Source organism: Meles meles, chromosome 13, assembly GCF_922984935.1.
Source record: "Meles meles chromosome 13, mMelMel3.1 paternal haplotype, whole genome shotgun sequence".
Lineage (NCBI taxonomy): Eukaryota > Metazoa > Chordata > Mammalia > Carnivora > Mustelidae > Meles > Meles meles.
The window spans coordinates 79,909,030-79,933,427 of record NC_060078.1 but is presented as its reverse complement, the minus strand read 5'-3'; the positions used below and the strand labels follow the sequence as shown (position 1 = coordinate 79,933,427).

General features: G+C 50.2%; 1 protein-coding gene across 2 annotated transcripts in view; it reads left to right on the top strand.

Moving 5' to 3' along the window:
- Positions 1-24,398, top strand: part of CPXM2 (carboxypeptidase X, M14 family member 2) — a 135,057-nt gene that overhangs the window by 90,469 nt on the left and 20,190 nt on the right. Inside the window, exons 5-8 of one of the 2 annotated variants that reach the window (XM_046026166.1) lie at positions 4,311-4,395; positions 5,329-5,479; positions 16,878-16,966; positions 23,086-23,209. In XM_046026166.1, coding sequence (XP_045882122.1) covers positions 4,311-4,395; positions 5,329-5,479; positions 16,878-16,966; positions 23,086-23,209 — 449 coding nt within the window. Of the gene's footprint in view, positions 1-4,310; positions 4,396-5,328; positions 5,480-16,877; positions 16,967-23,085; positions 23,215-24,398 lie in introns of both variants that reach the window. The other variant, XM_046026167.1, reaches the window with a different exon arrangement.

Below are 24,398 nucleotides of genomic sequence, written 5' to 3'. Positions count from 1 at the left end.
AATGGGGCTGCAACAACTATATCACAACCCAAAGACAATAAGTGTGAAAATTGAGTAGATCTTCATGTTTTCTTAGAACTCTGAGACAAGTATAAGGATGTCTTCTTAGAACTCTGAAACAATGACTATGGAAAAATGAATGTACACTGAGCCCTCTTGCAACAGCAATGAGAATGAAATAAATTGGGGTGCCTGGGTGGCTCAGTCATTAAGCGTCTGCCTTTGGCTCAGGTCATGATCCCGGTGTCCTGGGATCGAGTCCTGTGTTGGACTCCCTCCTCTGCGGGAAGTCTGCTTCTCCCTCTCCCACTCCCCCTGCTTGTATTCCCTCTGTGGCTGTCTCTCTCCCTCCGTCAAATAAACAAATAAAATCGCTTCTAAAAAAAAAGTGAAAAAAATCATAATATGGGCAATAGTATGAATTATTAAAGACAAACTAAGCCTGAGTCAACATGAACAAAGGCTGTTTATCCCTAAGCCTGGGGCACAGGAACCTCTGCCCTTACTTTCATTTCAGCGGGAGCAGTAGAAAGGTGGTAGAAAGGAGAGTCAGATTCATACAGCTAATGGGAAACACTAAGGTCATCTCTGGTTTCCAAATGTTCTGTTAAGGTAGAAATTTTGGAAATGGAGGAGACAGTGACAAAATTTGATGATGGTCTCAATGGAGACATGGGGGTGCAGGGAAAGTGGGAAGCCATAGAAGACCCTGGGGTTTTTGTTTCCCTGGAGGGATGCCAGTAGTTCTTTTGAGGCAGGAGCTCGGCCTGGCCCAGGTCAGGGTGCAGAGCAGGAGCCGTGCACCCATCCGCTGGGGTGGGGTAAATCTGAGATGTTGCTGGGACCTGAGGAGTGGCGAGAGGCCAGGCAGGCAGAGCAAGGGACAGGGGTCTGCAGTCCAGAGGGGAGGTCAGAACCACATAAACAATTAATTGCCCTTCAAACCTAAGTAGTGGGTTTGCCCACATTTTTTTTTAAATTTTTTATTTATTTCTTATTTTTTTTATAAACATATAATGTATTTTTAGCCCCAGGGGTACAGGTCTGTGAATCACCAGGTTTACACACTTCACAGCACTCACCATAGCACATACCCTCCCCAATGTCCATAACCCCCCTCCCCCTCTTCAACCCCCCCCCCTCCCCAGCAACCCTCAGTTTGTTTTGTGAAATTAAGAGTCACTTATGGTTTGTCTCCCTCCCAATCCCATCTTGTTTCATTTATTCTTCTCCTATCCCCTAACCCCCCATGTTGCATCTCCATGTCCTCATATCAGGGAGATCATATGATAGTTGTCTTTCTCCGACTGACTTATTTCACTAAGCATGATACCCTCTAGTTCCATCCACGTTGTCACAAATGGCAAGATTTCATTTCTTTTGATGGCTGCATAGTATTCCATTGTGTATATATACCACATCTTCTTTATCCATTCATCTGTTGATGGACATCTAGGTTCTTTCCATAGTTTAGCTATTGTAGACATTGCTGCTATAAACATTCGGGTGCACGTGCCCCTTCGGATCACTATGTTTGTATCTTTAGGGTAAATACCCAGTAGTGCAATTGCTGGGTCATAGGGTAGATCTATTTTCAACATTTTGAGGGACCTCCATGCTGTTTTCCAGAGTGGTTGCACCAGCTTGCATTCCCACCAACAGTGGAGGAGGGTTCCCTTTTCTCCACATCCTCTCCAGCATCTGTCATTTCCTGACTGGTTAATTTTAGCCATTCTGACTGGTGTGAGGTGGTATCTCATTGTGGTTTTGATTTGTATTTCCCTGATGCCGAGTGACGTAGAGCACTTTTTCATGTGTCTGTTGGCCATCTGGATGTCTTCTTTGCAGAAATGTCTGTTCATGTCCTCTGTCCATTTCTTGATTGGATTATTTGTTCTTTGGGTGTTGAGTTTGCTAAGTTCCTTATAGATTTTGGACACTAACCCTTTATCTGATATGTCGTTTGCAAATATCTTCTCCCATTCTGTCAGTTGTCTTTTGGTTTTGTTAACTGTTTCCTTTGCTGTGCAAAAGCTTTTGATCTTGATGAAATCCCAATAGTTCATTTTTGCCCTTCCTTCCCTTGCCTTTGCCGATGTTCCTAGGAAGATGTTGCTGCGGCTGAGGTCGAAGAGGTTGCTGCCTGCGTTCTCCTCAAGGATTTTGATGGATTTCTTACATTGAGGTCCTTCATCCATTTGAGTCTATTTTAGTGTGTGGTTTAAGGAAGTGGTCCAGTTTCATTTTTCTGCAGCCCACATTTGTTTTAAGTTTGAGAAATTATTTGGTTTTCATTTCTTTGGACTGCTTATTTTATTTTTCCTTTCTGCCCCTCTCTTATTGTGTGTGCGTTTCTCTTGACGGAGAGGCTTCTCAAGGCCATCGCCTCCATCTCTGTAGGTGGGATGTGCCTCTCACCTCGGCAGTCTTCCCAGAGCACTCTGGGGTGTTAGCAGCAGACAGACCACAAAAGGGACTGCATTTGCAAGGTCTTTAGAGATTATTTGAATGTGGGACCCAGGTGGGTATTTGGGGTGAGGATATTCGCCATGCAGAGGACATGCGCTATGTCTGGGTCCCTTGCACAAGACACGCCTGCTGCCTGTTGGTCTGCAGGCATGGGCTCCGCTTTTGCCCTCCCCCAGGGAGCCCACTGTCCCACTGCTTCCAGCATCTGGAGGGTCTTCAGACAGAGCTGGCGGGGAGGAGAGAAGGGAGAAGCCTCGAGGGGAGGGTTTGTTTCCAAGCTCCTATAAAAGCACCTAGAAGGAATTTTCACAAGCCAGTCAGATGAGCCAGCGTGAAGACAAGCAGCTCATCTTCCTAAATGAACCTTACTGGGCCGTGCTGATTCGGAAACCCAGAACCGCAGGGGGTTAGATCTGCATCCAGAACCCAAGGAAATGTCACAGTAGGAGAAGGACTCCAAGTGCTTCAGCTGGCAGAATGTCCTAAGGATTGCTGAATTGGTGTTTCGTTCCAGTGTTTTAAAAATTTTTAAAAAAATGACGCTCTGAGAAAATCTTCTATATTTGCTACCAGTTAATGTTATACACAGCGAGTCTGAGGGACAAAAATATGTCTTCCGCAGGAAGGTGGTTTTGGGGCGTGGCCTAGCAGATTGACCCCCGCCCTGGGAAGCCCACTCTGGCTGTTGTCACCTCGGATTTCAGTGCAGCGGGGCTTGATGGCGGGTCTGGCGTTGGGCCCAGTGAGCACCGGCTTATCGCCCGGGGTGGGGGGATTGTCTGCCCGGCTGTGACAGCCGAGGAGAAGCCCAGTGTCTCTCAGACAGTCAAGCTGTTATTTTTGTGGTTGGTGCCATCGAGTTTGTTATGTTCCCAGATCATTTTCCCAAGGAAATTTCTAGACCGACTTGCAATTTTCACCGAGGTTAGTTTTCCACGTGGAACTCTTGTACCGCGTGAGAGGTAGATGCTCAGTAGAAAGAAATACGCCAACATCTGTGGGTCTTTGTGTGTGACCAGCATGCAGGGCTGGCTTGGGACCACGCACTGCCCGAGGTGTTTAGGAGTATTGAACCATCAAGGGCTCACGTTAGTCTTCTGAGCTTGGTGCTTTTAGGGTCCTCAACTTACTGGTGAGTCCGCGGTGGCATAGCTGGGTCAGTCCGGTGGCCGAGGCCACGGGGAGGCTGAGCAGCGGGGCCAGGCTGTGACCCAGTGTTTTCCACTGCTGGGGTGACTGTTGACCTTGAACAATGCAGGGGTTGGGGTGCCAACACCCCGTACGGTTGGAAATCTGTGTCTAACTTTTGACTCTCCAAAAACGGTTACCGATAGCCTCCTGTGGGCCAGAGGGGAGCCTTACTGTTAGCACAACGGTCCATTAATACACATTTTACATGTGTGTTCTGCACTGTGTTCTTACAGCAAAGTAAGGAGAGAAAAGAAAATGTGAGAAAATGTTAAGGAGAGAAAATACGCAGACAGTACTGGCCTGTATTTATCAAAGAAAATCCACGTACGCCTGGACCCGCGTGGTTCAAACCCGCGTCGTTCAGGGTTCCACTGGATCTTCCTTACTGCTGCACGTCTACGTACAAGAGGGGAACATTGTAAAGATTTATTTATTTTTTTATATTTTTGAGGGGGGGCTGGGGGGAGGGTGGGTGGGAGAGAGAAAGTCTTAAGCAGATTCCGCACTGAGCGTAGCTCGATCCCACCACCCCAAGATCCTGACCTGAACCAAAACCAAGAGTCAGATCCTCCACTGACGGCCCCACCCAGGCTCCCCAGAGCTGAATATTTTAAAATATGTAGTTCCAGTGATGTTTTATTTTCTCCTAGGAGTGACTGGGTGACCTCCTTCAAGGTCATGGTGAGCAATGACAGCCATACGTGGGTCACTGTTAAGAACGGATCTGGAGACATGGTGAGTTTCATGTTCCCTCTGTCCATGCCCTTGGGGTCGGGCTGCACAGGTCTCTGCAAAGAGAGGCGACGTGTGCCCCGCTCCGCTGATACTGTGTCAACTCCGACCTGTGACGGATAATGTGCTCATCCCCCTGCCCACCCCCCCCCGGCTTCCGTGCCCTGAAGCTCAGTGCCCAAGTGGCCCATGTAGAGCTCACGTGAAATTCTGAGCTGCTGGGATGCAGCTTCTTCCACAATCCACAGGTCATGTGGGGGACATGCGGCACAGCCAGTGTGCCTGCGCCCCTCATAGCTGCTCGGTTGCAAGAGTTTTCCAGCTTTCTTTAATAATCCATCTTTCCGCTCCATGATTTGCTCCAGATTAGCCGGTTCTGATCATGTCAGCCTCTGGCTCAGGTTCTCAAGCGCATCCTTCCTCCCATGGCATCCAGAGTCTTCCCCAATCTGATGGCATCTTCGGTTTCAACCTGCTTTCTCTCTTACCCCCTGCACACACTCCTCCTGTGTTCCAGGAAGAGTGAGTCAGCTTCTCTGCTCCTTCTGAAGCCCACCTCTGGGCTTCTCCAGCCATTCCCTCTGCTTTTCTCTAGAATCCTCCACCCCACAGGCCAGTTCACATGCCACCTGCTCCCTGAAGCTCTGCCTGGTCCTTTCCTTCTTCTGAAATCCCAAAACTCTGTGGCTGTCCCATGACACTCATAGATTTCACCCAGATTATCAAAATATTCCCTCCTCCTTCTCTCTCCACTACCCCAGAAGATGGGGGCTTCCTGAGGGCAGGGTCATGCCTGATCCATTTCTCTTAACCCCCCATGCCCCCCACACTGGGGGTTCCTTAGTGAAATCTTATGGAATGAGTAAATTACCCTTTTGTCCCTTGATAATCGAGCTCTAAGAGATTTGGCTTCCTCCCCTCCTTGTGCGTAAGTAGATATTTGAAGGCAACAGTGAGAAGGAGATCCCTGTCCTCAACGAGCTGCCCGTCCCCATGGTGGCCCGCTACATCCGCGTCAATCCACAGTCCTGGTTCGACAACGGGAGCATCTGTATGAGGCTGGAGATCCTCGGCTGCCCCCTGCCGGGTGAGCCTGCCCTTCCCGACTTGCTGCTGGGGGGTTGCTGATGGAGAACAGGCGCCTAGCCAAGGTGACTGCAAACAAACCAAGCAATATTATTCTCATGTTAAAAAAAAAAATACTACATCTATTGCAGAATATTTTGAAAACCTAGCTAAGCAGAAAGAAAATAAATAAAAATCTCCCCTCATCCCCCCCAGAAACGCCATGCTTATTTGGGGAGTACAAAGTGATGTGCCGGCTGTGGTTGTGTCTGCCGGGAATGGTGCACGTCTCAGGGCTAAAAATTCACTCAACACTACCACTCCGAAGCAAGCAAAGAAAAAAAATTAGAGAAAATTTTTCATAGCATATTTAATTGTCCCTGAGTGCTCCTACTACTTAGAGTAAAGGAGGGAGCCAAAATTAATTTTAAATGTGACCATGTACACAGTCTCTCTCTAAGTCGCTTTGCTTGGGTGCCTGTGTCTTTTCGTAAATGCCTCATTATCTCCCATGGCCTGTTTTCACTTGATGATATCTGGGTGTGACCTCAGGGTGCCAGGAAGAAGGGGACTTGAAGTCACAGGTGTGTCCTCTGGAGCCCTGCTGGTGTCTGCTCTGGACAGGCTGATCTGGCCTGGTTCATGGCTGGCTGGGTCTAGCCTTTCAGAGGTTGGGAGTTTGTGCCCATACGGAGCCTGTAGATGACCCCCGCCATCTGCAGGGCAGGAAGCTAGTTCCTAGCACATTCCCAAGGCTCTTCATTAAGGCCTATAGGAATTCCTACATCCCTGTGCACTTGCGGTCTGTCCCTAGGGAGCAAGCAACACGACTTTGGGTTATATAGTTTTCCATACTGCCCTTGTCTAGTGGGAGAGGGAGGCCTTGCTAGGGGGTCGTCCAGCCTGGGGGAGGGGATCATCGGCTCTGATGCTCTCAGGAGCCAAGATCAGCCATCAGTGGGGGAGGGAGGCCACCCTCCCCCACTGTGAACTTACATTTATTGCTTTTCAAAGCACGTTTAATGTCATTTATTGCTTTTCTCTCAAGCCCGTAATATCCAAGTTGTTGCTTTGCCAAGTACGAATTTTGAGAACGCAAACTCTGTATTGGTGAGAAAGACGGGTCTATCTGCCTACCTACTCACACTCACACAAGACAGATTCTTTGTTATATATTTGGACTTACTAGCTTGCAAAACTTTTTTTTAATGTCATTAAAACTATTAGAGACCATCTGTCTTATGGATGCCTTTATCTAGTCTATAGACAAAAATCCTGTTTGTAATTGCCTTACCGTGGGAAGTTCTGTTGTTTCCAATATTTTGGTTCCATAAAGAACCACATAAGGAACGTCTCTGTTTCCGTGTCAGCGTGTGAGTCCATAATTACTGTGTGAATTGTAGGATTATTCAATTACGGGATGAGTACGTACGTGAGATTATGATAAATAGGGTCACTGGTGCAAAGGGCATGTGCTTTTCAAGGCCGAGCCCTAGAGGATGTTGTAAGCCAGCCTGATCTAGGACCTGGGCCTCCTTTTGTGGCTGGTTGGTCCTGGAGTGGTCACTCAGGTCCCGCCTGCTGCCACCCAGGGCCCGCTGGGCTTTCCAGAGCTCGGAGAGTCTGCAGACTGAGATGCAGGTCGGTGTCTGAGAAGCCCTCTTTGTGCCAGGCCAGGAGGCCTGGGCTCCTGTGTCACTCATCACAGCCTCCGTCTGCTTGCTTGAAAGAGCAGGACTGTGGCTTCTCTCTGCAGCAGGAACTCATCCATTGTTGGTAAAGGGCAGAGGGCAGCCTGTGACAGTCTCATGAAACAAATATCTCCCTGTGAAGTTATTCTCGGTTGTGTGTATGTGTTTGAAGGTGGGTCCTTGGGGGTAATTAAACACAAAGGCAGAGTTACAGCATTAATTCTGGGTGAGTTGCAAGGACAGACTTGGACTGGTTTTATTTCCAACCCCAAACATTTAGGGCCATCTCTCTTCTAGAAGTTACATAGCAGTCTGCCCAAAGGGAACTGGCCTTTGTCCGTGCCCCTGGTGACAGTCACATCTGAGGGACTGGGGCAACCCAGAGACCCCCACGTCCATGTGGGTAAGTGAACCTTGCTCATCGCCCTGCTGTGGGCACGGGCCCTTTGTGGGAGGTAATGAGGCCAAAGACAGAGATGACCCAGCCAACTCAGCCGCTCAATCCCAAGGTGACCTCGTGGTCTAAATGCAATCGGCCAGAGTCTGTTTTTCCGGGAACTCTTGTTTATGAAAAATTCATTTACCTTTGCTTCTGCTCTCTTTGTTCCGTGCTTTCCATCTTCCTGAGAACTCTCCGGTCAGGGCAGAGGAAGGTGGTGAGTCTTTTCAAGCTTTCGTGAGTAATGTGTCCAGAAATGTTTGAACTGGAAAACGAATTACCGCATGCCATTGTCTATTAATAGGATTTTTAAAGCTCAAAAAGAAAAGAAAATGGAGTGTTGTTTATGGTTACAGTTTCAGTTTTGCAAGACGAGAAGGTTCTAGAGATCTGTCTCACAACAATGTGGATACACTTAACAGTACTCAACTCTACTCATAAAGATAAAGTTAGGATGGTAAATCAGACATGTATTGGACCACAATTAAATTTTTTTTAATTCAAAAAATACTTTATTCTTCTTTTTCTCCCCCCCAATTTGTCTATTGGAGCATAGTTGATACACAACGTTACATGAGTTTCAGGCATGCAGCACGGTGACTACACTGTGCTCACCGCGAATGTAGCTCCCGTCTGTCACTGTAAATGCAGTTGCAGGATCAGACACTGCCTTCCCTGTGCTGTGCCTTTCATTCCCGTGACTTAGTCATTCCATAACCGTAAGTTGGATCTCCCGCTCCCCTTCGTCCATATTTGCCCCACCCCCACCCCACCGTCCCCCCAACTCGGGCAACCCCCAGTTTGTTCTCTGTACTTACAGATCTGATTCTGCTTTTCATTTACTTGTTTATATATTTGTTTTTTTGAGATTCCACATGGGAGTGAAATCATATAGTACTTGTCTTTCTCAGTCTGACTTACTTCACTTAACATAATATCCTCTTGGTTGTTCATTATTTAAAAGGTGAAAAAAAAAAAGAAGAAGAAAGAAAGAAAAATCAGGCCGACTCTTAATTTCAGCTCCGGTCATGATCTCAGGGTCCTGGGATCAAGCCCCAGGTCGAGCTTCACACTCAGCACGGAGTCTGCTTGAGACTCTCTCTCTCTCTATCCCTGCCCCCCTGCACTTGTGCTCTCTCTCTCTTTCTCTAAAATAAATAAGTAAAAGTAAAAAGAAGTCCTTTCCCCCACATTTGAATGGACTTGCCCATTTTGGATGAGCATGCATTAAAGATCTATGCATATCAGAAACTGGGGAGGGCTTCCTAACATACATTTTTTTAATAATGAATAGTTCAGGTTAAGGTGCATGCTGGCCGACTTCAAGGTCAGAGAGCTGGTGGTTCTCAGCTCTGCTGCTGTTGTAAACAATACTGCGTGTGTGCTATCTGTTTCTGGAAAGGGCCCTGTTGCTCTGCATACGATTTCCCCACAGGGCGACAGGAGCACACCCAGGGGCCCGGGAAATGACTTTCAGGGCCGGGGATGGCCGTGTGTGAGCCCTGGTGCTGTGAAGGTGTGATTCCAAACTCCCAGGGATAAGTGCCACTCCTCACACCTCGTCTTCCCTGCCACCGGATCCGAGCGACTGCCCCCCGATCTGCACAGGGCTGGGGTTCTTGGATTCAGCTCAAGAACTTGGGAAGAGCTGTGAGGAGGTCGGGGTACAGGAGCTCTTTTCCCTCCCAGCACAGAGGAACTGCTAAGGGCAGATGTCCCACCATCTTTCCCGTGGGTGGGCCAGGACCGCTGGACACGCTGCCGCTCCTTCCCTCTCCCTCGTGCCCATGCCCTCCCAGGCATAAGTCCCTGAGCACATATTCCAATCGTGAGACCACCACCCGTCTTGCTGACCTGGTTCAGCCAGCCCCCCCCCCATCATTACAGAGAAAACGGGGGGACGGATGGGCTCCGCTGGGTCAGCAGAGCTGCAGGAGACGTCGTCAGTCTAATTGCTTTGCTGCTTTTCTTCACGAAAGCCACAGGCCGAGTACCTCCTCGTCCTGGCATTGGTCATTATTTTGGGCCGCGGCCTGGATTTTGAAAAGACAGGTGTGGGAACATGAAGTTGCTGTGGCCCTTTTTTTGTCTTGCTTTGCTAAGGGCGACGTGTTCAACCTCTTCAGGATGAAGCTAGAAGCGGTCCCGGGAAGGGCGGTGTCCCAGCCAGCCATGGGCTGCCTTCCTTGTTACTGCTTGCCTGGGCCTTGTGTGACCTGAAAAAAAAGAGAGAGAGAGAGAGAGAGAAGAATTCACGCCCCGTTCAGGGAAGCCGGGTGGACAGAAAGGGCATGCGTTCCTGGTGAGATCATCCCCCAGCACCTGTGGTCTGTGCAACTTGTGGGAGAACTCCACGCCTTGCTTTTCCCACATCTGAAGTAGAGACACGAGCTTCCCTGTAGAACTGGGTCTACGTCCTCCCACTCCTGCATCACCCTTTCCTAAAGCATCCCCCTGAGATGACCCAAGCCCTCCCCATGTACCTATGGAAGGACCTGAGTCTCCCTTCCTCTCCGACCCCCGGTACTTCTGGGGCTAGCTGGAGTGCTCGCCTGCCCCTGCCAGGGGTTGCATTCTGCCTCCTGCTTCCCGTGCCTTCTCTCAGTGCTGCTCCTGGTCAGCTCACGCCATCATCCCCCTTCCCTCTGGATTTGAGAGCAACAGCCTCCGAGGATGCTGAGTCACGTGAGGGCTCACTTCTGAGGTTTGGGGATAAAAATGGGGCTTTGCTGCATGTAACATAGAACCACACAGACCTGATAGTCAGCATTTCTGTCCCTAAGGCTCCCGGTCATCCCAGCAAAGGGGATCCGTGGACTGCTGTCATGCTGCTGAGATCGTGCCCTCTCAGCCTAGACCTCTCCTCTGCTTCCCACTTCCTGTCCGGCTCAGTGTTCCTCTGACTTCCTGTCTCTTGGGCTTCCGGGTTGGGGGAGGGGAACGGATGATATTGAAACACCTGTTTCTTTTTTCTTTTTCTTTTTCTGTTTATTTATTTATTTATGTTAATCACCACACAGTACATCATTAGTTTTTGATGTAGTGTTCCATGATTCGTTGTTTGCGTTTAATACCCAGTTCTCCTTGCAATACATGCCCTCCTTAATACCCATCACTGGGCTCACCTCCCTCTGCTCCAAAACCCTCAGTTTGTTTCCTGGAGTCCACAGTCTCTCATGGTTTGTCTCCCCCTCTGATTGCCCCCCTTCATTTTTCCCTTCCTTTTCCTAATGTCCTCCGTGCTATTCTTTATGTTCCACAAATAAGTGAAACCATATGATAATTGTCTTTCTCTGCTTGACTTATTTCACTTTTAACATAATCTCCTCCAGTCCCAGTGGGTATTCATCCTTTCTGCTGGCTGAGTAATACTCCATTGTGTATATGGACCACATCTTCTTTATCCATTCATCTGCTGAAGGGCATCTCAGCTCCTTCCACAGTTCGGCTATTGTGGATGTTGCTGCTATGAACATTGGGGTGCATGTGCCCCATCTTTTCACTACATCTGTATCTCTGGGGTAAATACCCAGTAGTTCAATTCCTGGGTCATAGGGTAGCTCTGTTTTTAACTTTTTGAGGAATCTCTGCCCTATTTTCCAAAGTGGCTGCACCAGCTTGCATTCCCACCAACAGTGTAAGAGGGTTCCCCTTTCTCCACATCCTCTCCAACACTTGTTTCTTGCCTTGTCAATTTTTTCCATTCTAACTGGTGTAAGGTGTTATCTCAATGTGCTTTTGATTTGAATTTCCCTGATGATTAATGATGGTGAACATTTTTTCATGTGTCTGTTAGCCATTTGTATGTCTTCTTTGGAGAAGTGTCTGTTCATGTGTTCTGCCCATTCTTTGCTTTGAACACCTGTTTCTTTTTTACAGACCAGGATCTCTCTGCCCTTCTCCCATCCTGGCTAGATGGAGCCTTGCCTTTCAAAGCCATGAGTTCCATGAGAAGGACTCTGTTGCTCCGCTGGAATGCAGGCCGGCTTCCTGATGCACAGACCCCTCCCCCACCGAAGGCTCAGCAGGAGCCATTTGCAGTGTGTCCCCGCACAATGTGGAACGAATGTTGTTTCTCCCACTTTCCCCTCCTTTCTTCTTCTACTGCCTTTGCTTAGACCGTTTGGTTTGTTTCTAAGGTCAGCAGCCCCCATGGATGGTGGGAAGTTGAGAGAGAAGATGTCTCCTTTTTTGTCCTGGTTTTGTTCTGTCCTCTGTGCCCTCTGTGTGTGTTGCTCTTAGGACCTGTTGATGGGGATAAACCTCTACTTTTCGAGAAACCAGAATGCCTCCCTTGATTGGGCTGTCTGTCCATCCATCCACCCATTCATTCATTCATTCATTCCTCACTCGTGCATTCCTGCATCAAACACATAGGATATGCCTGTTCTGAGGCAGGGCCCAGGGATTTGGGGAGAGGACAGATGCCTTCACTGCCCCAGGAGCTCTCACAGTGCCACTAGGGAAGCGTATTGGGCATCCTTACCCCAGGGAACCCCACTCACTTCAGGGGGATCCAGCCTTGCTGGCGGCCACTGTCCTCCCTGCAACTGAGGGCAGTGTGGCCCTTACTGAGTTTAAATAAGCCTCGGTTTCTCTTCTTGGTCCAAGTGCCCCATGTTGATTGCTGGGGAACTGTAGAAACATCAGCACTCTGGACAAACGTCTCTTCTGAGGGTTCCTCCCGTCACTCAGGCTGCACGTTGGCCCCAGGACTGTCTGGCATCAGACATCAGAAGTGGCATCAGCCAAGCTATCAGAGGGCTTGCGGGCTTCTGCGTGCAGAGCGGTGATGCGGGGGGATTATAGAAAATGGGGGTGAAAGGAAAACAAGCCCGAGTGATGTGCTGCTCCCCCCTCGGAAACACCTATAGCCCTGGGTTTGATGGTTCCATGGACAGTAATGACCCGACAGCAACACGGGCTCTGCTGGGGCTTCCTGGCCCTCCCCTGGCTCCTCTTGGCATGACCTTGTCATAAGAGCAGTCAGGTGGGCTGTGGGCAGAGGTGACTTGCTTTCATCGGGGGGGCCAGCTCGTTGGTGCTCGGGCTGCATTTGGTCCCAGGCCGCCTGCACTCAGGCGTGTGTGCTGGGGGTGTCGGGGCCGGAGGTCGCAGGGACACAGTGGCGGGCACTTCCTTGGGGCGAGGCTGGCCTCGAGGCAGGTACAGGAAGATCTGCTGTGGCTAGGAGCCTCCGGTGGCCTCCTCGTCCTCAGAGAGCGCCCTGAGGCGGGCAGCCCTTTTTTTCCAAAAATGAGGTGAATCTCTTGTAATGTCCACTGAGCCATTTTAAAGATACGGGGCCGTGGTATTTAGCATACTCAACAAGCACCGGCTCTGTCCATTTCTGAATTTCCTCGTGGACCCATAAACCCACCCCGGGCCCATCGAGTCGTCACTTCCAGATCCCCTCCGCCATCCCTGTGACCTCTAGTCTCTGCCTCTACAGATCGCCTGCCCTGGAGAGGAGTGTCAAAGGCATCGTGAGCCCAGCGATTTGGGATTGCACGGGATTCTCCTTTCCATCAAAGATAGCCTCTCCGCTCCCTACTGAGCACCCGCTCCTGTCGGGCAAGGTCCCCAACGCAAGCAAACAGCAAAGCCTTGATCCCCCGACCCTGGATTTCCAGGAACGCGTTTTGGCCTGGAATTATCACTGTTGTCGTGAAAAGAGCCCCGTGGACTGAGCTGGCGTGTGTGTGGGGATGGGAAGAGCAGGTGTCCACGGCGGTGAGGAAGTAGGAATGTCCTGGTTATTAGCAGTCTGCTCGGGATGCCGTAAAGACTGCCCAGACCTGGGTGGTTTGGAACAATAGAGAGTTACTGTCTCGGATCTGGAGGCCAGAAGTCCTACCTAGATCAAGGCGTCAACAGGGTTGGTCCTTCGGAGGCTGGGAGGGTGACCTGCCCCTGTCTCTGCCCCAGCTTCTGGGGAGTCATCTGGCAAGGGTTCCCTATCTTGTAGACGCCTCACCCCATCTGTGCTCTCAGTTCCACAGAACCTTCTCCCCACGTGCCTACCTCTGTGTCTGCATCCGTCCCCCTTGCTAGAGACACCAGGCAAATGGGTCAGGGTCCACTTGAATCACCCATTTTAACTTGCTGACCTCTGTAAAAACCCTCTGTCCAAATAAGGCCCCATCTGGAAGGGCTATGGGTTAGCACTTCAACATACCTTTTGTGGGGGGGGGGGATCGTTCAACCTCCAAAAGGCATAATCCATAGGCAAGTTCAGGCCAAGCAGGATTTTAAGTAGCTGAATAAGAGAAGAAAAGTCAGGGGGATGGTTTTAGGCTCTACACGCCCTGTCGGGAGTTCGTCCGCATAGCTGAGGTGTTCCGGAAGGAATGAGCTGGTGTTTAGCCCATATGATGTGTGAAATCACACACTCAAAGGAAAGCAGGAGATTGATTCTCCCAAGCTCCATCTGTGAGGATAAAGGCCTCACAGACTGAATCAGGACTTATGTTTCCAATGCCAGAAGCCCTACTCTGATTAGCTGACGGGGGGAGGGATTGGGGCTCACGTACATGAAAATTCCCGGGGTGGCTTGGACTCTGACTCTGGCTTCAGGCAAGAATAGGTCTCCTGTGTCGGGATCTTCCCAGGGGGTCAGGGCTCCCCTCGTGTCCGTCTCACGGACAGAGAGATCAATACCCCAGATTCATCCCACCATCTGAGCAACTCCAGTAGGAGACTCTCCCCCTACAGCTCTGGGAGGAAAGTCTTCTGATTCCCAGCTTGGATCCTAGGATTTTCAGATCACCTCTGAGCCAGTGACAGTGGATAGAGGACATGTGTTTTATGGCCCGACCTTGGTCACATACTCAAAACAGTGCATGCTGGGCACGGCAATTTTATCTGAAACATCTGGAATAGATTCCCCACAGGAAAGGGGGATCTTTTGCCCACAGAAAGAAGAAGGTGCCAGCAGTTTGACTAACTGGCTGGGATTGCAGCCTCGGGGTCCTGAGAGGGCCAGACTTGGGTCTTACTCCTCTCTTTACCTATTCTCTTCACCTGTAGTACTGAGCTCTTAATAGGTCCTCAGTAAAACTTTATCCATTGACAAACAACTACTTGCTCAAAATGTGGGACAATGGGAAGTTGTGAGGAGAACTGATCGGTGGTTTTGAGACCGCCCGGGAACTTGTACCCTCGTCGTGAGGCAAACTGACTAGTCTTTAGGAAGGCAGAACGTTGCCAAACGTGGAGCTCCTCTGTACTTACAGTTCTGAGTTCTACTTCAATCCTTTTTGAGAACCTTGAAGGCATAACTTGTGTTTGAAGACGAAAGGGCTTTACAGAGTTTTGGAAAGAGGCCACTGGGGCTTGGGGAGTGTTGCATAGCTCTTAGAAAACATCATATGGGTAAATGAAGTATAAGTTAATGGGAAAACTATGCTTTACCTTTGCTTTGAAACATACAGGTTTGGGAAATGCAGGGGACTGCGGCTTGCGTGTGGTCAGCCTGCACTCCCAGAAGGAAAGTGCTGGAAACGTGTTGGGGGGGCCTGGGCGAAACCTGATCAGCTTCTGTTCTTTCCTGGGCCAAATGGCAGCCTGCCTCACATTCACTCCCTTCAGGCCCGGTCCTTGTCTCTCGTGGCATTATTGGCAGATAATACTTTTGTGGATATGAAAATCTGGTTTTTGGTGTCTGGGTGTCTGTGTGATTTTGACCTCATTACACAGAGCCTCGGTTCTCAAGGTGAGAACGGGTGGATCCTGGCAAGGCACGGCCCGGGGCTTGGTTGGTGGCCTCACGTGCAGGGTGTGTCCGGGGCCTGCTCCTGCTACAGCGTGCTCGGCACTTTAACATGGTGCCCCTCGGACTCCCAGCCTGGGGACTCTGCAGGGATTGTTTCTGCTGTGGATTTGGGTTCAGGAGGTCTGCGCTGGTCTCACAGGCAGCCGGAGTGCTGGTCTGAGGAGCACTTTTGGTGGCAGAAATTGGGACCCGCGGCTCCTGATACCACTCGGACCACATGCTCGTCGCTGAGCCACCGGCGCGCTGCCACTGCCTCTGGACCCCACCCCCCTTTGAGCGTCTTGAACCAAACCCACAGCTGCTGTGGCTCCAGCCTCGCCTACAGGATGCCTGGGTGAGGAGAGCCCCCTGTGTCTAAAGCAGCATATTCTCGGGCCAGGATTTCTGGCTTCATCGTCCAGATGGAGATGCCACGGGGCTGGCTGCGGGTCGGGTTTGGGGAAAGACCTCCGGATCCACTGCGGGCTCCTCCCCTTTATCCTCCTCCTCCCTCCTCTTCCCTAGCCTGTCCTTTCTTCTGAGCATCCTTTGTTCTCGTAATTGTATAAACAACAGGGCTTACTTACATGTATTAAAGGAAAAGGTCAATTTATATGGGGGAGAGAATCAAGAGCAGACCTCTCATCCTAGACCCCCGAATCCCAGTCTGCGTAGGTGACCCGTGTTTCAGAGTCTGATCATGCCCGTTGGGATCTCCGACTCCAACAATAGAAACCACACCCCCCCCCCAGCTTAGTGAGTAAGGGAATTCGACAAGTCACGTGATTGGAAGTAGGTCCTGATGCTGGCGGGGTTCACTCTGTCCTCTTCTCCGGAGAGATTCTCAGTCGCTCCTCTGTGCCACTGAAGTCCTCCCCTTCCATATGGACCAGGAAGAGTCGCCAGGATGTGCTGGGCTCTGCTTGGTTGACATGAGTCGTGCAGGCTCCCCGAGCTGGGATGCAAGGTCTGTCTCCTGCAAGCACTGGGGTGATTCCCAAACCACACAGGGTTGCTGCTGGGAAAGATGGAAGTGGACTGAATGCTGGATGAGTAACTAGTAGTGAGCACCATACTTCCAGAAGTTTCCGCTTATGTATACAATTGTGATATTTGTTCACTGATTCAGTCATTCGTTCATTCATTCATCCATTCATTCAGGGCCAACAGTTTGCCAGGCAAATAGATTATTCCAGCTAATACCAACCATGGAACTAATGAACCAATGAGGGAGGTACCTTTCTTCCCTGTTTCTGGTAAAGAAACTGAGGCAGAGACTGCTCTAGGGACTTACCCAAGGTCATACAGCACTTCATAGAAAAAGAGATTTGAACCAGGCATTCTGGCTCCAGGTCCAGCTCCACCACTGGCTAATTCTGAGTCCTGAGATGTTTCTTGAAAGTTGACTCTCTCACCTCGGTGCACGTGTTAGAAGCTAGAGATTGGGTCGTGTCTCCATGCGAATCAGGCAACTAACAGAGCCACTGCAAGCAACCGAATTACCCGAGTGAATTCCAAACCACATTTCTGTCCCCAGATCCAAATAACTATTATCACCGAAGGAATGAAATGACCACCACCGACGACCTGGATTTTAAGCACCACAGCCACAAGGAAATGCGCCAGGTAAGCTCTGGATTTCTCAGGGCCGTTATATCCTGTACCCAGAAGAGCAGCGTTGTTTGTTGTTTGTTTTTCTGCTAGAGATTAGGATGGCGTGTTTGGGATAGAGGAATCTGAATGATCGTTTTGGTTCTCTGAAGCCACCCTGAATGCTTATAGTCTCTACGTTGAGAATGCCTCAGGGGGATTCCGGTGACCAGACGAGGGCTCCCTCTCCAGCAAGTGGTTGGAACAGAATCTGGACCCAGACTTTTCTGATTTGATAATAGTTCTTACGACTCACTGTCTGTTCGAGTGATAACTGACTTGAGGATATTAGTCATAGGCAGAGTTAAAGAAGAAAAAGGATCTAGAACACCACTGATAAAAGTAACAGCCGGAAGCCTTCACGTAGGACCCACGTTAATTTACTGTGTTAGCAGTTGACCTGCAACAACGTGGTCAGCCCTCCGGACCGGCCCCGGAGGGCAGGGACTGTTTCCTGACCTTACTGATGGGGAAGCCTGGTCACCAAGGAAAGCTAGAGTTCTGCCCCCTTGTTATTCTCTCTCTGATTCTCCATCTTGGTTCTTTCACAGAATCACCTGGGGAAATTTGGAAAAATATCTGTGCTTGAACTCCACCTCAAGCCACTTTTTAAAAAGAATCCTTCGGAGAAGGACCCAGTGGTCTAAATATTTAACAGGTCTCCTTGTGTTTCTAACGTATGGCCAGTCTTCAGAACTACTGCCCCGTACCTTTACAGAGCTCAGTGCCTTCGTGCCATTCGGAGCAGAAGTCTGTCCCAGCTGAGCTTATCCCCAGATTTAGTTACAGAAACCAAGTAATTCCGAGCTGTGGACAGTGTTTGCATGCTGAGCCCAGAAGGGAGAAGGGACCAGCCGTTAATTATGACAAGGAGAAAGAGCAGGGCCCTTGCTGAGTGTTTTGCCTGTGGAACCGCATCTGGCCTTTGCCCCCGGCATGGTGCTAGGAAAGATCAAGGAGGCCTGACGAATGAAAAATCCTTGGATACCTGAGGATCTGTTTGAAGAGACAGAACAGCGACGTATCCTCATGAATCCATTCACAGAACAGGGATTCACCAATGGCAAATTAGCGAGGCTCAAAGCAAGGGCTGGTGGGTGCCGAGAGAAGGAGCCTGCCGCCCAGTCCAAGTCCCACCATCCTGAGGTCGGAGCAGTGAGCCCGGAGGCCTCTCTGCCTCATCCCAGGGAATCGACAAACCTAGTTTGTCTCAATGGCATTGAATTTGATACACTCACCCAGAGCTCCCAGACACCTGCCAGCCTAGACTTAGAGGTGGGACCCGTGAAAGAAATGGTCTCGCTGTCTCACTCTCCAGAAGTTGGGACGCTGTGTGTGGGCCAAGGTCTGTGAATCACCGGCATTCACAAGATCCTGCCTACCCTGCCATGGCACGGGGCACCTGCGGGTTAACACAGCTTTGCTCACTGCACGTCTCAGGGTTTCTTTGCGAGCCCAGAAACTAGGCAAATATCCCCTCAGCTGGTGCAATTAATGTCAGAAGCAATGACTCTAAATGCATTTAAAACGAGCTACTGCACCGAGACTCTGGGTAGTCGGTATCTGTAAAGAGTTGCTCCGGGAAGAAAATTGGGATCCTTCCGGAAGAGGAGGGCTAGTGGAGTGCACTTCGTGCCTGTGGGCAGCTGTGCTCACCGTCACCTGGCCATGGAGAGCCCAGGGGACACTTGGAATGGTCAGTGCGGCTCCTGCAGGTGATGGGTGGTGGGTGAGCCCAGGGCTCCACAGCCCTCAGCTGGAAACCGCTCTGGGGAGCCGCTCTCAGTCCTGAAGGGTGTTCAAGCCGGAAGTGATTTGCCATTTGGATTCCTGGCTCCTGGGGATGAAAAAGAAGCCAGCATTTTTAGCAATTCCCCGTGTGGAGTCTGCTGGGTTACTATAGAAATCTTTCTACTGCAGAAAAAAAAAAAAATGTTAGTTTATCCTAGTATTGAGAGAGACATTTCCAACAAACAAAAAAAAAAAAAAAAAAAGGAGAGAGAGAGAGAGAGAGAAACAGCAGCGAGGCAGGAAGAGAAGAGAGAAAATAGAAAAACATATTGCATGGGAAGTGCTGAGAATACGTGCAGGACATATTTCCAGAGCACTGACTTTGAAGGCGCCGGGAAGGGAAGGGGAGGGGAGGGCAACGAGCAGGTTGCACAACGCTGGTGTCGCAGGCGAGTGAGGCCACCCCTCGAGGAGTGCTCCAGCCTCCGTGGCAAGTGTCACCGTTTCTCAGTGCCGTGTCACCTCTTTGTCTATCTACATCTCCTTCCTTTGGGACCCTGAAGACAGAGGCTCTGTCGCTCTGTACTGTGTACTAGACTCATGTGTTCTTTGGAGGAACTTCCAGGGAGGTAGCTGGGGGATAGGAAGGAGGAGTGACCGACCCAGTTGGCTGGCTGGGGAAGGGCTTTGGTTGCAGATGGGGTCGGCTATGGTCCGGGGCCTTTGGCCAGCCTTGGGCAGGCGGAGACAGAAGGGAGGGCACCCCAGGCAGCCAGAGCGAAGGGCTGGAGGCAGGCGCAGAGTGGCATGCTTCTGCACCAGTCTGCTAGGAGAGGAGGCTTGCCTGAGTGCTGGGAGAGGCTTTTGTGTAGCATCTGAGAACCAAAGGAGGATTTTATGTGGCAGAGCAGTGTTTTGGGGCGATCCACCTGGAAGGCATGTGGGGAGCAGACTGGTGGGGATGGACGTGGTCCCCAAGAAAGGGGCCAGCAGGCCTGCAGAAGGATGAGAGAGAGGCAGCTCTGAGGAGGACTGGCTAGTCCTAGGTCTCCTGTTGGAATGAGTTTGGAGAGAGAGAGGGGTCTGGCAGGCTTCTGAGGAGGGTGGGGTACTGTCCACAAAGGGAGGAAAATAAGTGGTTTTGAGGAAAAGGTTCATGATTTGACCTTGGTGTTGGGCACGTGCCTTCAGGGCACAATGCTCAGGCAGTCTGGTTGGCTGGCCACGAAGCGGGCTGTGATGCAGACATGGGTCGAAGGCAGCCAGCGAGGGCCATTGATTTCCAGGGCAGTGACGGTGGGTCAGGGACTGCGGCTGAGCCTGCCCGGGAGCGAGGGAGATAGTAGCAAGAAGCCAGGGCAGGGCAGCCCGCCGGTGGACCTGGACAAGCCCACCTCCTCCCCCCTCCGGGAATGCCCCTTACCACCATTCTCCCTCCTGCCCTCTGGGACTCCTCTTCCACAGGACCAGGTACAGTGCCTGTTTCCCAAGCAAATGACTAAAGCTGGTGGAAGGGGACTTTTTCTCTTCTCCCCGCCCTTTTTAAAAACCTCTTAATTCATTGGAGAAACAATATTATGCCAACATCAAATGCAAACCCAAAATCTAAGGTCTGTCTTCCCTGACAGTCTTCCCTGTCTTCCCTGAGCCCACCGCCCTCAAGAATCAGCCATTTGCATTTTCCCCCATTCCTGTCCAGGGTTTGTCTCGGCATTCGCAGAATTCATTCAGTTTCGATGAGAGCATGGGGATAATTTTGCCCTGCGTTCCTCAGTTAATATAGGATCACGAGCCATTTCCCATGCTGTCCCCATAGTTGTAATCGTGATGCTGCAGAATGTTCCAGGGAGGGGACGGAGCATGCTCTTCCCCGCTGCCTTCTTGCCCTGGAGCGCTGGGACATCTCGGGGCTCGGCGCTCCCGAGGAGAGGGTGAAGCACCTCAGCAAGTGCCATCACACACACAGTGCCTGTCATCCCAGCATCCTTTACAGGGTGTGTATTACTGGAAACGGAACTGCTCGAGAAGAGGGCTCTGTTTCTTTCTCCTGCAGAGGGGCAGGGAAACAGCAGACCCGAGGGTTCAGTAGACACGAGGTTGGCAAAGTGTATTCCCGTCTCCGGGATGGGAAAACTGAGTCTTGATAGGGCTCAGACCCTGCAAGCCCAGGCGCTCTCTGGATGATCATTCTCATCTGGTTTCATCATCACCCCCTCCCACCAGGAGGCTTTTTAGACACTTTCTTAATTCTTATTTATTCTTATAATTTCTTAACCCATTATATTAAATATTAACGATTAATTAATTAATAATTGTTAATTATTTATTAATAAATTAATAAATTCTTATAATTTCTTAACCCATTATATTAAATATTAACGAGTAAGATTTTGTTGGGTAGGGCTGAGATTTGGAGGGCCACAAAGCATTGTGATGTGTGAGACCTTTAGCCCCAGACAACCAGTTTTCACCTCTGAGGGGGTGATGTTGCCTCCCTCCCTCTCCCAGCTGAGAAACATGCTCTGAGGCCAGGAAGAAGTTCTAGCCCTTACTGTCACTTTAACCATCAAGACTGCAACTCCAATAAGACATATTAGGTTCTTTTCAGGAATAAGCAAGGTGGATCACCAGCCAGGTCTTTGACGGGGCTGGTGGTCATTGGGGAAACCCTTCCTGGCATTTCAGAGAGGATTTCTCTCTGTGCAGAGAGAACTGTAAAGAACCTTCATAAAGGAGACCCCTCAAATGCTTGTGTCATTCTCATGTGTAAAGGTGCTCGTGACACCACAGCACAAAGAGGTCATGTGGCCAGGAGGGAAATGCTAGGATGGCTGGGGTATGAGGAGGTGACTGGTGTGTCATGGCTGAGACCATCCCATACAGAGAGATGTCTCCATGGCTCAGTGTGCATCCGACAGAAGGCAGAGCTTGTTCTCCAGTGTTAGCGTCCTGATCTCGAAGAACACAGGTTGCTCCTGCAGCTGACTGGAGGGAGGAGGGGGTGGGCATCAAGGGACAGTCAGGCTGCGTGCGGGACAGTTGTGTTTGTTGCCTAGTTAAAGATGACTCGAGCAACGATGTCTACAGAACTGGTCATTGATCCCAGTCAAGGCAGTGGGCCCTCTGCTGAGGTTGATGCTGGGAGGTGAGGATGGCTGCAGTCCGTAGGGACTAGTATGCGGGACCCCAAGGCAGAGGGTGAGTGCACTGTGGCCATCTTCAGAATGATCATGGCATGCCACTGACGAAACGGGCGGCCAAGATGGACTGGTGTTCATTGCTTTGCTGCACCTGCAGGGATGGAGAAGAGCCCTGAGTCCAAAGCACCTGGTACCCACTGGGTGACCCTGGGCAAATCCCTCAGTGGTTCTCTGAGCCTCCGTCTCCATATCTGTAGAATGGGGGTAATCACTCTGCCTTACCTACTTCACCTGGCAGTCATGACAGGGAAAGTCAAGGAAGAAATGGACTGTGTGGCTAATGCGATTGTTGACATTATTAGTGACATTGTCACTGTGTCCCTTGGGAAGTTGTGGTGCAGGGCACGAGGTCCCACTTCAACCATGCAGCATGTGCGTGTCCCCCTCGGTGATGGGCACATTTCCCTCGCATGCTGTCTCCCCGGTGATGGCGGGTTTCTGCTTGTGCCCTGTTGTGGATGGCCGGCCCTTGTAGTCAGCTGCTCCTTCCTCTCAAGGGCAGTCTGTGCTCCTGTGACTAGCAGTGCCCCCCTTCCCTCCTCTGGCAGCTCGTCTCACCCCCTCAGACTGAAGCTGTCTGTCTAGCAAGCTCAACTTTAAACGCAAAATTCAGGAAATGGCACACATCTAATTTTTCTTCCTCATCAAAGCCTGCTTTCTCCGCCTTTTCACCACACGACCCGCTGTTATCATGGCTTCTCTGCACCCCATTACTTAGCGTCCGTGGATTGGGCCTTCCAGTGACTCCCCTTTGTTGCTGCTCTGTGAGCTCCGGGAGGATGGGAGCCGTGTCTTCCCTCTGCCTGACACATCAAAGATGCTCACCAAATGATGAGAAAAAATGGATATTCAGTAATAAATGTTTATTTAGGCAGGGTTGTAGGGATCAAAGGCTCAGTGTGTCCTTTAAAGGATCCGTAGCCTAGTGAGGAGACAAAAAGAAAACAGGAAACCACAGTACAAAGGCGAGACCACAGGCAAGGGAGGTGAGAGTTACAACCTGAGGAGAACATTCCAGGCAGAGGGGATGGCGCTGGTGTTTGGGGAGGGTGAGGGCATGCGGGGGGCTATGGGAAGGCAACAGCAGGTGGCGGTCTGGGGAGCTCGGCTCCTTTAGCGTTTAGCCACCACTGCTCAGAGCCTTAACTCTGTTCTGTTTTTCAGCTGATGAAGGTCGTGAACGAAATGTGCCCCAACATCACCAGAATTTACAACATCGGCAAGAGCCACCAGGGGCTGAAGCTGTATGCCGTGGAGATCTCAGATCATCCTGGCGAGCACGAAGTTGGTGAGGTTGCCCCTCTGTGACGCACCTGTCCCTCCATGTCTGTTTTCTACTTAAAGGGCCAGGAGATGGCTCACCTCCGTGAGAACATTCATGAAACAGGCTGGGAGCTGTCGACACACCACTCTCACACAAAGAGTCTGCAAATTTGGGTTCTGTGTTAGAGGCTGTTGACTTATTTAAGGGAGTCATACCTTCCTTTTCTCCGAATGAACCATGTTTCATTCTGTTCTCCAGCTCTGAGGTTGGTCACACTGACCAAAGAAAAAAGTGGCCAGAGGTGGTTAGGACTGAATCCTTTTATAGAAGAAAATTCTGTACTTAAGTTATTAGTAACTTAAGTTATTAATGACTTAAGTTAGACGGAGTTCCCCTAAATTTTTTTTAATTTAATTCCATTTAAAAAAAAATATTTTATTTATTTATTTGACAGAGAGAGAGAGATCACAAGTAGGCATAGAGGCAGGCAGAGAGGGAGAGGGAGAAGCAGGCTCCCTGCTGGGCAGAGAGCCCAATGTGGGGCTCGATCCCAGGACCCTGAGATCATGACCCGAGCCAAAGGCAGAGGCCTAACCCACTGAGCCACCCAGGCGCCCCAATTTAATTCCATTTTTGAGCATTTCCTGTCTTTAGCCATTTCTCCTTCAGTCACTCTGGAACCTGGATTCTCTGGGTCAGAGGGGCTTCTCCAGCTTTCTCTTTGGTAAATCTGCGAGTCCTTTAGAAATCCCCTATATTTAAGTCTGAGGTTTGTCTGCTTCATTCAACTCTAAATTCATCAGTATTTCAAGAGTTCCTTCGAAAGGGTAAGGGCTTGATCTGCAGATAAAATCACGTTTCCTTAAAAGTAGTTGCTTTGCCAATGAGAGAACAAGTATTGTCAGCCTGTGCCAGGCTCTCATAAGCCCCAACACTGGAGAAACTGAGCTGAGAAGAGGAAGAATTCAAAGGCAGCCCCCTTACAACATTGTGTCAGTGCTGATGTCCCCTGCTGGTCTGTCTTCTGCTTCTGTTTATCCATCTCTTATCTCCTTGTAAGATTTAATAGGACCTTCTTTGGAGAAGAACGATTGCCTCTGCAAAGAGAAAAATAATCACCCTGGCTTGTGTTTAATTTGTGAATTTTCAACCTTACGTACTCTATCACTTTCTCCGTTCTCGCTAAATAAGAATAAAGATGATTACCCAGGGG